The sequence below is a fragment of the Aythya fuligula genome, chromosome 1 (genome assembly GCF_009819795.1).
Source record: "Aythya fuligula isolate bAytFul2 chromosome 1, bAytFul2.pri, whole genome shotgun sequence".
NCBI lineage: Eukaryota > Metazoa > Chordata > Aves > Anseriformes > Anatidae > Aythya > Aythya fuligula.
In genome coordinates this window covers 80,586,151-80,600,073 of record NC_045559.1, presented here as the reverse complement: position 1 = coordinate 80,600,073, position 13,923 = coordinate 80,586,151, and the positions used below count along the sequence as shown (strand labels likewise).

Sequence of the window (13,923 nt, the reverse complement as noted above, 5' to 3'; positions counted from 1 at the left end):
TCAAAACCAAGAAGGTGGAAATCATGCTGTGCATGGCTGGGGCTGGGATGTGGGCGGGTGGAAGGGGTGGAGACAATGTTTATTGCCAAGGCACTGAAGGCACTTTCCCCAAGGCTTTGTAAGCCTTGTTGATATTTCTCTGGGAGATGTGTTTCTCTGCCTTATCTTATGCAGCATAGCTGATGACAGCAGGAATGCTCAGATACTTGATTTGGTATGGGGGCTTAATTTTTACAAAGGTGTCTTTAGTGGGATTTTGTTACAGAATCACATAATCACAGAGTGGCAGAGGATGGAAGGGACCTCTGAAGATCATCTAGTCCATCCCCTGCCGAGCAGGATCACCTAGAGCATGTTGCTCAGGGTGGCATCCAGGTGGGGTTTGAATATCTCCAGAGAAGGAGGCTCCACAGCCTCTCTGGTCAGCCTGTTTCAATGCTCTGTCACCCTCAAAGTAAAGAAGTGACCTGGAAACACTGGAAACATGTTTGGGCAAATTTGTTGTTTGTGATGTAAGTTTAATTTTGCTTTAGGTTTGAATTTCTTCTGTAGAACTTCTTTATGTACTATTCATTTTGTGTTGAAACTTCATTCCTGACCTGCAGCCTCTGGCCAAGCCAATCCAGGGCTCCACATACAGCTCTCATAATGCCCCTAGCTTCTCCCTGGAAGAAGGGAAGAACTTTAACACTTTATTATGTTTTAGTTGTCTTTCTGTTCCCATTTAAATTCTGAGGCGGCTAACTTGATGACCATTCAGAGTTGCAGAGCTGTGGGGAATGTTTCTGAAATCAGATCGAATTCTGTTTTTTGTCTGGCTAATTTAGGCTTGAAGTCAAAACCCTGTTTATTTCAGAGAATCAAATGTATTCCCAGATCAGTGACATACAGTGCTTCAAACCTGCAGATTATCTGAATATCTGTGCTAGGTTAAAGGTGCACGTTGCAGTTACATTGCTCTGTGAGCTCAGAGAGTAGATACACATACACAGACTCCATGCCAAAGTAAATCCATGGGATTGCTTCAGCTGGGATCAAAGAGTGGGCAGACGGCAGATTCATTCTATATTGTGTACCTTTGGTTATGATCTGCAAAAACACGGCTGTGGCCAAAGCAAGATGAGGACAACAACCTTCAAATAAGGTTGTACCTAGAAGGCAAATAGGTCCAAGCCCTGCTCACTTCATCTGCCACTGCTGCCATTCAGAAAAATGAAATAGAAGTTTGCAGTACCTGGTAGGAGTCTGAAGCAGATTGGTGGTGGTGTCAGTGTAGAAATACGTTATGGTTGGATGAAGCTGTGAACTGGACCTGGCTGGGATGGACTTAACTTTCCCTGTGGCAGCCCATACAGTGCTGCACTCTGCACTTCACAGAATCACAGCTTGTAGCTAGAACAGCATTGGTAGCACACCAGCATTGTGTCTATTGTTGAGCAGTGCTGGCACAGCATCAAAACTGTCTTCAAAGCTCCCCAGAGCCAGTAGGCTGTGGGTTGGCAAGAGGTGGGGAGGCGACATTACCAGGGCAGCTGACCTAAACCAACCAAAGGGATATTCCATACCATGGGGTGTCATACTCAGCACTCAGCAGTAAATGGTGGGAAAGGGGAAGGAGGATGGGGGGCTCTCGTTATGAAGACATCTGTCCTCTTGAACAACTGCTACACATATCAAGGCCCTGCTTCCCAGGACGTGGCCAAACATTGCTTGTTGATGGGAAGCAGAAAATAATTGTTTTCTTTCTCACTTTGCTTCCATGTGCTCTCTGCTTTTTTGTTTGTTTGTTTGTTTGTTTGTTTGTTTCTTGGGGGAGGGGGAGGGAAGGAAATTGAAATTGAAATTAATTGAAAGATTTTGAATTCAAGCACTGATGAAAACTGGATGAGGGGAAGATCACTGATAAAGCACAGTCAGAGTGCTGAGGATCCTTTTTCACAAGCTAAGGATAATAGCTGCTTTGTCTCCCTTGGGATGCTACAGCCAGAATCCAGACCAGCCAAAACTGAGGTGAGCTTTTCTCCTAAGTCCCCTTCAGTTTGGGTTAGAGGTCACCCACTCCACATGTTCCCCACAGCGCTCTGACATCCCACCACCTGGAATGCCATCTGAGCTTAGACGTGGGTGGAGAACAGTGCTGTGTGGCCTTTACTCTGCCATTGGTGGAAATAAGTAAATATTAGCTAGTGTCATTAGCCTGGAAGAGATATAATCTCCGTATATAAACTTCCCCCACACTTTGGCCTTAGGAACATCTGAGGGGTGTATTTAGGATTGTTATAGCCCATCAGTACAGGCTACTCTCTCCTCCTGTGCGGATCTTGACAGCTGTCTTTCCCAGCCCAAGCAATGGGAGCACCAGTGCTCCTTTTAGCCCTGACCCTATTCCCAGTTGCAGCTGAAGCAAGCCTGGAACCGTGAGATTATCTTTTGATTTTGGGGGGCTTGGTGGAAAGGACTGTCGTTGAAGGGTTTAGTGCTGAGGTGCTGCATGGTTTAGCATCACAGAGCTGCATGTAGGGAATCTTGTTATTAGGGAGGCTGAGCAGAAGCAGTTCCTTCTGAGTTACTTTGGAGCTCTGGGTGTCAAGCACCACTGCAGGTGAAGCCCCTGGTATATGCTAGTGCAGGCACCGCACTAGCAGTGCACTGTACACACTGAAAAGCTGCAGAAGCCACAAGTTTGCCTTCATTCATCCTGTGCTTGTGAAGATGAAATTTGTTGTGAGGCCTGAAGCCTTATGCCTTGGTCACTGAGTTTTCAGCTTCATTCCTCACCTAAACTTTCTGTTCTTGTGTACTTGCTGCTGGGGCAGCTGTGTCCTGGCTGGTGGCAAGGTGGTGACAGACACATACCAGGAGCCGTCTGGTTCCATGCTGGGCGTGTTGCTTCTTTCTGGCATGGAAAAGGAGCTGCACCATAATTCCTTCACTGTAGGCCTCTTAGGCATTTCAGACCTTTGATGTGCCTCTCCATGAGTGCAGCAGAGATTTATTCTGGCCTGTCCACCTCATGCTCTGAATTGTTTCTGAACATCTGCTCTCTTCTAGCCACTACATGGTGGTGTTCCCTGCTGTCATTCACCATTCGCAAGAGGAGAAGCTCTGCATTCACCTCAGCTCCCTGACTGAGGCTGTTCACCTGGCTGTCACCCTGGAGATGGAAACCAAGAATCACACACTGGTGGAACAGGACGTGGAGAAGCCAGGTACTTTTGAGTGCATCACCTTCCAGGTGAGTGTAGCTGTGGTTGCTGACTTGTCAGTAGATGATCTTACTCCCACTTCAGACAGGAGTGCTCTCTTGACACACTGTCCTTCTCTGTCTTGCCATGAAGTTCCAAGCAGGTGAAGTATCTTTTCCTAACAGTTCAAGGCAAAATACAAGAGTGTCCTAGAACCTAACAAACTAGGCAATCTTTCACAGCGTAGAAAATATTTTTTAAAAAAATCTATCAGCTGATTTCATCCTATTGTTGTAGTTAGCTGAACTAGCTACACTGAGGCTCTGACATGACTACAGGAATTCCAGTTACATTGCTGGAGAGACGTGGAGATGTGTCTGGTGCTGAGACTCTACAAACTCTCCCTGTCTCCTTCAGCACCATACTAAGTTGCTGTGCCTATGCTCTTATTGCCCTACAGATCCAGCAGAACTTGAGAAGGGTCTGTAGTCAGTTCTGGTTCTTTTATCAGCAAGACAGTATTTAACAAAGTGTTTGGTTCCAGGACTTAGGAGAGAGTGAATCCTGGTTCTGGAAAGCCAGGGACATCTGTAGTTAAAACAAAACAAAACAAAGCAAAGCAAAACAAAACAAAAACAAACAAACAAAAACACTTTCTCCTGGTGAGCTTAGTCTTTCTGATAGTGAGATGTCCAAAGTTTTTGCCTGACCAGTATCTTTTTCCCATTACTGCCTTAGTCAGCTCCATATCTGTCTTCCCTATGTGTTTTTTTGTTCGTTTGTTTTGTTTTGTTTATTTGTAAAACAATCTTCAATTTCTGTGACAGGGAGAATGATATGTCATATGGTTCACTCTTACATTCATGAATAAAAGACAGATGGTGACTGCTTCTTCTTCAAGCAATATTAAGTGGTCTAGAGGCTGATTCGTGCAGTGGAGTTTGGACTCTGAAGTTTGAGGATTGTTTAACAGTGAGGTGATGTCTCACATCTGGGATAAGATGCAAGATCTCTGATGATTTTTTTTCTATTTCTTTCCTTACATCAATCAACCTAGGTACCAGAGTTAACTCCCTGGGAAACAGATGCTTCAGCTTCACAAGTAAGACACCTTTCTTGGCTGCCTCTCCTCTTACAAACTAGAGAGCTTCAGCCTCTCCTGTGTCTGAGCCATATTAAAGGGAGGAGTTGCATGGTGGGAAAGATAGCAATGGGGAGAAAGAAATGTAGAAATGCACAAGTGTGACAAGGGGAAAGGCAGAGAAAAGAGAATAAGGAAACCGGGGTGTGTGTGGAAGTCTATGACTAAAGAAAGGAAAGAGCTAAATCAAAGAAAGGGGACAGAGAAGACTGAATTGGAGATTTTGGTAGCCTCGGTTTCCCCTTCAAATTACTTCTAGTCTTAGGCAGTTTTTATTTTACTCTGACAGTCAGAGGAGGTGGTTTTTCTGCATGTCCTGATACACAGCGATGACAGTGTGCTCTTTGAGGGTCGCAAGAAGGTGCTGGTCAAGCCCCAGAAGAACATAATTCTGGTAGAGACAGACAAGGCCTTATACAAACCTGGAGAAACAGGTAAGGCAAGAAGGTGACGTGGAAATGGGGAGGGAAGGATTAAGGTAGCAGCCACATTTTGAGGGAAGACTTCATCAAGTGCACCAAGCTAGGCCTTTTGGAGCTAGAAGAAAGCAGGTCTCTTTTTTCAGTGTTTCCAGGAACGATGTGAGTCAGGATGTTCCCCCATAAGCCGTGCTGTACCAAATGCTCAGCCTGCTGCTCCTCGGTGTTGTTCTTTTGAAGTATCTCTCATAAAGCCAAAAGGAAAGCCAGAACTCTCTAGGACACTAGGCAATCCCTTGTTATTTTTTGAATACTTGTTTACACTTGAGTAAAGCTTAAAGTCACAGCATAGATGCTTTGTGCTTAGAGCACCTCCAGGCTGTAGAAATATGGAGGATTATTCCACAGTTTTCACAATATGAACAGACTGCAGAAAGACCAACCCCACTGTTTTACACATCATTATAATCCTTCCAGCAGCCTGCAGCTGCATATAAACCTCCCAGACAGAGTCCTGGGTGGGTTGGGGGCTGGGGTTGGGACTGGAAGGCAGGTGCTGGGAGGGGCTGTTTGGGGGAAGACCTGAATACCTCTAAGGTAAACAGAGATATACATAGATATAGGAGAACAGAAAGGGAGAACAAGATTTGTGCAAGGACATGTTGAATGCAGAATGCTTTACTATCCTTTCCTTTGTATTTCCAGTGAAATTTCGAATTGTGAACCTTGACAATGACCTTAAAGTCATTAAAAATGAGGTGAGTTTCACTCCATGCATTTATAGATGGAGGAGCCTCAGCATGATATACACTGAGAGGCTTTTGAAAGAGACATTTCCCTCTCCCTGCATGCCTGTTAAGTCCTAAAGGCAAGCGATCTTTGAAGGGAAACCACGCATCCGTTGGTCCCCTGGAGAAAGACTGCAGTGTGTGCTAGCACAGAAGAAGGAGGAGACATAACGTAGGGTCTGGATGGAGCAGAACTTTTCTGGTTCACATGGATGCTGTTTTGCTCTATACAAAACTGAGCTTGTGTCTTTTTTTTTTTTTTTTTTTTTTTTACAGTATCCCCAGATATGGCTGCTGGTAAGTGACAAAGAACTGACCAGAGGGAGTCTGTCTCTTCCACTGTGCCCTTTCTCTCCTTGACTGAGCTGTGCCACAAATGTAACCCTATAAATAAGTCATCTGAACTCTTTTCTACCTGGTCAGCCTGGGCTCTTCTTTCAAACCAGCACATAGCTGAGCTAGAGGCATGGCAGTAATGAATCAGAGCAGAAGCACAAGGCAAAATGCTCAATAGATACAGTACAGCTGCTTTTCCTTCCTATGGTTCTGTGGTATTACCACTTCCCAGTAGCTTTACTGACAGCCTTTGCAAGTCAACAGTTCAGTAAAAGGGTACCGGAGGGAGGAGAAGGAATCTCACCTGGTGGTTTCTGCTGTGACCAGGGATCCTCTCTGCTGGGGCAAGGTTAAGCCCTGATAGTGCCTTCTTGTGCCTGAGTATGGTTGGACCTTCCAGGTACCTATGCTCCCAGTGTGACTTTGTGTCTCTGAATGTTCCTTCCCAAATAGGATCCTAAACGTAACCGTATTGCTGAGTGGCAGAATGTAAAATCAAGACATGGCATTGTGGATCTGTCCTTCCCCTTGGCCTCTGAAGCAGCTCTTGGGAAGTATACCATCTCAGTGCAACAAGACATGGCTAAAAATACCTTCGTTGTTAAAGAATATGGTGAGACTTGGACAACAGAGGTGAGGGAAGAGCAGTGTGGATAGGTAGAGAAGAGACGTGGCTGTGTTCATCAGACCTTTTGCCCTGGGAGAAGAACAGATCAGGGACATAGATAGGTCTGGGCACTCATCTCATGCTGGTCTGAATGTTCTGCAGCTGAGTAGGGTACAAGGCAGATGTTGTAGTCTGACAAGACTTCAGATCTTGTTCTAGCTGCAGCTGGACCCTGTGGTGAGCACTTTCTGCTGCTCATTGTCACGCTCCTCTAAGCTAAATGTACTGTTCGCTCCCGTCAGCTGCCATAACAGGGAGCTGCATCATGCCCTAACCCAGATCAGTTGCAGTGATTCTAACCTGTTTACAATGTTTATGCCTGACGGAGCTAGAGTAGAAAGCAATCCTTTTCGGAATTGTAGCATCAGAGGGAGGCAAAGGGAGTAAGCACTATCACAACATGGGGATGAATAACTGGGGTCCTTACTATCTTGACTGCAGTTACAGCAGAATTTCAAGTCAGTGCACACCATACTCAGTACTGCTTTTTTTTTTTTCTTTTCTCTTCATGCCTCTTTTCCATGCCTCTTCCCCTCTTCCATGCCTCTGTCTGCAGAGCTGACAAAAATTGAATTAGAGATTGAGCACCCTCCCTTTATCAGTACAGCGGATGAGGAATTTCAGCTGAAGTTATGTGGCAAGTGAGTACCATTGTGGTATCTGTCCTTTGGCTCCACAATCACCTTTAAACAGCTGGTAGTAGAGAAGTGGCCTTCCAGTATGACGTTCTTTCATTACCTTGTTGAGGGAGCCAGATCGCTCTGTGGAACTGACTCTTTCTCATTTACTGTGAGACTGAAGGACACTAAGGATGCTGATCAGGGGCACACTTGAGACAGTGGCTTGAAACGCATTCCTGATGTATAGTGGGTGGAGAGAAATGTAAACTGTTTTGCAGGGGTGAGCTGAAGTTCCCGAACAAACAGGATACAACACTCTCCCAGGCTCCACTTCATCCCTGATAGGGTGGGGGGGGGCCTGGTTCAATTTTTCTGCTGAAGCAGCTCATCTTCAGGTGTGTGTTTCCACCCTGTGACACAGGTATACCTATGGGAAGCCCGTTCAAGGCAAAATAGACATTACTTTTTTGACATCATTACAACTTTTCAAGAGAGATTTCTCAAATTCTACTGAGATGAGGAAAAAACAGAGCTGGGTAGGTGGAAATATGAGAGAGTGGAAAGTATCACCTGATGGAAATGTCTGTCCATCTGTCCTCTTAATCTGCCTGACTGCACCTCTGATGTACACAAATCGGTTTAATCTGGTGTCTTTCCACTTCTTAGACCTGATTGATTTCTCTTCCTGTAACTCCCGTATTACTTGAATTACTGTTCTGGCTGCCCATATCTGACTCAGTAATTCAGGAGAAGGTGTGAGTTCTGTGTAAGTGATGGTACCTGTGGCCTTTCCCAAGAATCTGTATCATACTGTGCAGAATCAGACAACTGGTATATTCAGCCTTGTGACCATTCCCACCAGTAAACAGTAAATCAGACAATCAGATAGTCAGTGGCTTAATGTACCATTTCTTGCTCTGTTCACACAGTTAAAAGATAATCTTAAATTTACCAGTGTCCTGTAAAATATTAGGTCTGGTGCTGGTTACACTTTCTGCACATTTGTGCTCATTATATGTTTTTGGTTAAGCCCCAAGGTTTTTTTTTTTTTTTTCCTCAGCTTTCAGATGCAGCTCTTTTAGCTTTCAAGTCACAAGAAAATATTTTTAAATGTCAGGTGAGCCAGCAACAAGCCAGAATATGAAAATCCAACTGGATCTCTGCATTTTTTAAAATCCATCCAGTAGTAAAATATCTCCATCTGGAACGATGCATGCCAGCTTCCTCTCACATAGCATGCAAAAAGCCATGCAAGGTTCTCCAGAGAACTTAACAGACACAGCTAGAAACACTTTGTCCACCCCCACTCTCATGGCAGGATGTCTGTACCCAGTCTCTACCTAATGACTGGCACAGCTCTTGAAATCTGTAACTGGCTGGGTGTCCTTGTTTAGCATAGCCACATCACAGAGACAGCTGTGACTAGAATGCCATCAGATCAGCATTAATTCATCAGGACCACAGTTTTAGGGAGAAGGCTACCTCCAGCTCAGGTAGACACCAATGCTCTTTTAAAGGCAGGGAGCAGGCTTAATCCAGTCTCCATATTAGCCTGTGACATAGCTAACCATTGTATCATTTGTCTGAAGCACATTTTGATGCCAATTTTTGATGACTTTGATCCAAGTGTGATGGGTTTGTTCTCTAGCTAAGGTATCCGTGGCAGATTTCTGCAATTACAGGTTTTTGAACTTCCCACTGCTCCACAAGTATTTGGAAATACTTCTTTAGGATTACCCAGCATCTGTGAAACAGCTCCTCTACCTCCACATTATGCTCTTTCTTTCTGTTCATGTTTCTCCAGACAGACAAGAATGGCTGTACTACTTTTACGGTGAAGACAAAGACTCTGGAATTAAATGAATCTGACAGCTACCTATATGTGAGAGGGGAAATGGAGGAAACTGGAACAGGTACTGGAGGACATGTGAAAAGTTCCAATCCTTGCAGACAGCTTTTCATTTCCTTGTTTGATTTTTTTTGGTTTTGGCTTTTGTGCAGCAGTTGAATTCCTTTTGAAAGGAATTCATGAAGAAAGTTCCCTAGTCTTCTATCATGCATGATGTTCTCTATTCTAGCACCTCTTCCACCTGTTAGGACCAGATTTCCTAATCCTCTCTACCCTTCATCTCCACAAGCATGTAGATGTCATTTCAGTGACTGCCTCGACACTGAGGAGTTCCTCAACCATTTGCAAAGCCCTGGCTAGTCATGGAAAAGTCTGCAACAAATCCTCACAGTTCTTGCTAATTGTAGCGCACCATCCCAGCAGGTAGTCCCTACTCACAGAGTCTCTTGTCCTCTCACTTCCTAAGCCTGAGGCAGGGTTGCTTATGGACTCTTCTGCTGTCAGGAATCCCATTCTGCTCCCTTTTATTCTGCTACATTATTGACTATGAAGAGGTAAGTTGTCAGCATCAGTGTTAATATCCCATTGTTCTGCCAACTGGAGGTGTCAATTTTTTGAACTGCCACACTGTGGGTTTGGTTTCTCAGGCCACTTTTAGGCATCTACAATATAGTTGTCTATACCAGAACAGTCATCTGATTTCTCTTAATCTGCAAAAACATTAGAAATATGTGCTTATAAGGTTTGATGTATCCTGTCATTAAGCAAATATCCCAGAGAGATTGAGGGAATCGTACACTAGAAGAATGTATTCTCTTTTTTAAATTTAGATGTAGGTAGTGTAAAAGGATATTCTCATCTTCTGCTTCCTAAAAGCACTGCTGGGATTTAACAGATTTCTTCTCTCTCCACACAGGAGCAAAGACTGAAAATATATCTATAATTTCTATTGTGACAAGAATTAAGTCTATAGAATTTATCAATGTCCATCCATTCTACAAACGTGGATTACCATACACAGGGAAGGTAACACCCATAGGTCCCTTCTCTGCTGAGAATACATCATAGGTCTAATTTTCTGTAGATAGAAAGAAGCAGTCTCTGGGAAAGTGCTGCTCTGTCAATATCCAGCAACTATGAGTGAAGCCTTCTATGGAAGCCATTTCTTCTCTACACCCTAACTCAGTAATTTCCCTGAAAAGGAATTTTGGAGCCGGCTGCAGTCTCTGAGAGCTTCCTCAGGAGCAGCTCCTGAAACTAGTCTGAGTGATATAAGGCATATGGGATGGGGGTGTCGGCAGCAGGGAAATATTATTACCTGTGGACAGCTGTTCAAATGGTTATGACAGCTTGGGAGAAACCACTAGAGCCTTGTGTATCCATTCACTGGCAGTCATTTCTGACCCAAGTCCACAGCATGATGCTAGGACTGCTGTCCCATTGGAGCTAGAAACACTTTCATCTGGGCCAGTACTAATCACATCATGAAGGAGGGCAAAAAACAGTAAGAGTTAAGTTGCTGGAGACAGGACAGTTTCTGATCTTCTAGGATCTTGGAGCATTGTCCAAGAAAAAGTTCAAGATCCAAGGAAATTACCTCTTTTTTACCCAATATAGGTAAATTTTACCTATAGCCAACTATAGGTATAGTGTAGTGTAGTGTAGTGTAGTGTAGTGTAGTGTAGTGTAGTGTAGTGTAGTGTAGTATAGCATAGCTGCACTATACTTTGTTTCTGGTCCTGAACTGCTGCACACTGGTGTTTTTGTGTATTTATTCAGTTTTTATTTGGACCCTTCCAACCTGTCTGAAAACTCAAAAGACTTACATGTAGAAAGCCTAATGATAGTAATAATTAGTATTAAGCACTGTCGGGGCCTGGGAGTGTGGCATGAGGGTTGTTATCTTCCTTCCCTTGTCTGTAGATGTTATGCCACAGTGATGACTCTCCCCTCCAAAATGAAACAGTCTACCTAACAATTGACATAGACGATGAGGAGACACACCTGTCATTCCTCACAGATGAGAAAGGGGAAGTCCACTTCTCACTGGATACCACCAGCTGGAACAGCACACTGGTTTCTTTGAAGGTGAGCATCACCCACAGTGAAAAGATAAATAAAGTAAGGACAGATGGAGGAATGGGGCAGAAAGTGGAAGACACCTGAGGTTTTTGGGGCACAATCTTCTGGCTTCTAATCTCATTTGACCTCCCTTTCAATACCAGACTTTGAAGCACTTGTCTTCTCTTGACACCTTCTGATCCTACACCTGAAGCTCACTGCTGCCAGCCTGGCAGTACATGCATCTTTCCAACTCTCTGCATTCCTTGCAGCTGATGAGGGATTCATGCCCAAGCAGTATGACCTCCCATTGCTACTTGTTTCTCAGACTGGAAGGAACTATTGCTCTGGATGTTTTCCCCTGAGACCCTAGCCTATCCAGGGTGAGGTCCCCTAATTTTGGTTGATGTGATTTGGTGATTAGAGGCTCTGTAATCTGGGAGGTAGATTTCTGTCCTCAGGGAGCCCAGGGACAGGCTTTAATTCCTGTTCATAGGCCCACAGATATTGTCTGCAGAGCCTTAGATTCTCCACAGGGAAGTAGACCTTCATCATGCAAGAGCTGTTTTGGCACCTGTTGTACTTAAGGGCATCTAAGCAAAAGTACAAACACAAAACATGGGTGTTGCATTCATGCTGGACAGTTACAGACTGATGGTAAGTGTGTTCCCATGGAAAGATAAAAGAGGAAGAGTAAGATTGTGAGCAAAGCTACTAAACTTAGATTTTTGCTAAAACTTTGTAAGATAAAGTGTTATTGGCTTCAAAATTGACCTTAAACAAAATGATGACCTTAAACAAGATGACATACAGATGTGTCATCTGCCAGGTAATAACTTAGTATTTTCTGCAGACTCAAAGTATACAAGCTCCTTTGTCAGGTCATACTGACTGCTTACTTGTGTTTTTGTGCTCTGAAGGGCACCTACTACCTTGGAAATGACACTGAGAAGAAATCTGAAGGTATTGAGGATAGCTTACACTGGCTGAAACCTTTCTACTCTGAGAGCAACAGCTTCCTTGAGATCAAGGCCAGGAATGATGTGATGCCCTGTGATCAAGAGCAGGAAGTGCAAGTAGATTACATCCTTGACCAGAATAAACTAAGCTCTAAAGCAGACCACATTGATTTCTACTACTTGGTGAGCAGAGAAGACATCTGAATCTCGGGCAAGGTCACACTTACTGGTATTTATCTTTTTCACAATAGCACACAGATACTCTTGGTAAAGAGTATATTGTTCCCAGGACAGTAAAGGTCAGTTTGTGTGTTCTGTTCTGCCCCAACCTCCTGTCCTCCTATCCTCAAGATCCTGGGCCTTCTCCTATTCTCCAGCTGCTTTGCTTTGTTTGTCCTGGCCTAACCTTGGGTGATAGATACCTGCCATTCACCTTAATTTCTGTTATGTGAACTCAGAGGCAATCTCTGGTGCAGCTGACTTCCCCTGGCCTGGTTCCATACAGAAAAGCAAACAAACAAAACAAAACAAAACAAAACAAAACAAAACAAAACAAAAACTTGAAATTGCCAGGGCCTTGATGCACTCCAGAGGTACATTACCATGTCTTGATGAAGTTCAATTACAGGAAAGTGAGTCCAAAGCAAGGGTCCGACTACTTTCAGTCTAGCTGAGAGGTTATTAGTATATGGGTTACTGAACTGAGCTCATTCATAAGTTTGAAAAATGTTGTATCCTAACATTGTGAAATCAGACTTCAGTGGTGCTTAAAAACAGCTGCTAGTGCTAGCCTCAGATGTACCTCTGGCTTCATAAGTGGCAACTTCTCATGTCCTAACCAATACCTCTGAAGTCCCTTCCCAGCTATCACCACCTCTTTAGGGCATAGCCTACCAGAGGAGCTTCTGTGGCAGTATGTCAGATGTTTCCTTCTCTCTTCTTTTGTTCTTTTCTCACTCTCCTCATACCTGCAGAATTCCGGCCCTTCAATGGCTCTTCTCTTTGCTCTTCAGGTGATTTCCAAAGGCAGGATCCTTTTCAGTGGAGAGAAGCAGGTATCAATTCTCCAGCATGAGAGTGAGTAGAACCTCATGAAAATTAAGTGCACCATAACAAATACCAGAAATTTGTGACTGCCAACCAATGACAATCTCTGCAGGTGTTACTATTATCCACAGGAAGAAGCTGTTGAAATGAGTTCTTATTGTGTGGTCCACCTCATTAGACCAACACAACCTCCACTCTCAACAGTTCAGTGGCCTTCTAGACAAGTGTCCTTCTTCTGTCTTGTCTAATTAACCTAATACCCAACCTTTTGATTTTGCTGCTACCTTGTATCTTTGGAGAAGATAAAAAATTGTGTAGCTTGCCTGCTTATTTAAGGTACAGGAAGAAAAAGATATTTTTGCCAACCTTGAGCCAAAGTAGTGACTAGTATAATGGGATTATTGTTAATCTGTAATCTGTGGCAGTGTATGTGTGGGGTGTTCATGTCTACAGGTAGAAAGCATTGAATTCCCTCTTCTGATTCTTATTGTGTATCCTACCCCAATCAGCTGATTCTGCATGGTGTGAACTCAAGTGAGAGCTTTCTCCCTCTTCTTTGCTGTTGTCTTGTGCAGATCTACAGGGTTCCTTCTCATTCACCCTGACTGTTGGCAATGACTTCCTTCCTGACATCAGACTTCTAGTGTATGCTCTTTTCTTGGATGGAGAGGTGGTAGCTGATGTGGAACAGTTTCAAGTAGCAACATGCTTTAAAAACAAGGTAGGTAGAAGCACAAAATGGAATGAGAGAACAATTGTAGCATTGATATGCTCTGGCCTGCTGTGGTTCTTAGTTTTGTTTTATCCTCAGCCAAAATGTGTAAGCTGGACACATGCTAAACCAGATGTCC

General features: G+C 43.9%; 1 protein-coding gene across 1 annotated transcript in view; it reads left to right on the top strand.

Moving 5' to 3' along the window:
- The first annotated feature begins 2,349 nt into the window (after positions 1 to 2,349).
- LOC116489844 (alpha-2-macroglobulin-like protein 1) overlaps positions 2,350 to 13,923 on the top strand; it is a 28,883-nt gene continuing 17,309 nt past the window's right edge. The window contains exons 1-15 of the mRNA XM_032188586.1: positions 2,350 to 2,417; positions 3,052 to 3,235; positions 4,243 to 4,287; positions 4,616 to 4,760; positions 5,451 to 5,503; positions 5,810 to 5,830; positions 6,323 to 6,482; positions 7,093 to 7,177; positions 7,578 to 7,692; positions 8,961 to 9,069; positions 9,922 to 10,031; positions 10,929 to 11,093; positions 11,987 to 12,208; positions 13,039 to 13,102; positions 13,648 to 13,793. Of these exons, the coding sequence (XP_032044477.1) occupies positions 2,350 to 2,417; positions 3,052 to 3,235; positions 4,243 to 4,287; positions 4,616 to 4,760; positions 5,451 to 5,503; positions 5,810 to 5,830; positions 6,323 to 6,482; positions 7,093 to 7,177; positions 7,578 to 7,692; positions 8,961 to 9,069; positions 9,922 to 10,031; positions 10,929 to 11,093; positions 11,987 to 12,208; positions 13,039 to 13,102; positions 13,648 to 13,793 (1,692 nt within the window). The remainder of the gene's footprint in view (positions 2,418 to 3,051; positions 3,236 to 4,242; positions 4,288 to 4,615; positions 4,761 to 5,450; positions 5,504 to 5,809; positions 5,831 to 6,322; positions 6,483 to 7,092; positions 7,178 to 7,577; positions 7,693 to 8,960; positions 9,070 to 9,921; positions 10,032 to 10,928; positions 11,094 to 11,986; positions 12,209 to 13,038; positions 13,103 to 13,647; positions 13,794 to 13,923) is intronic.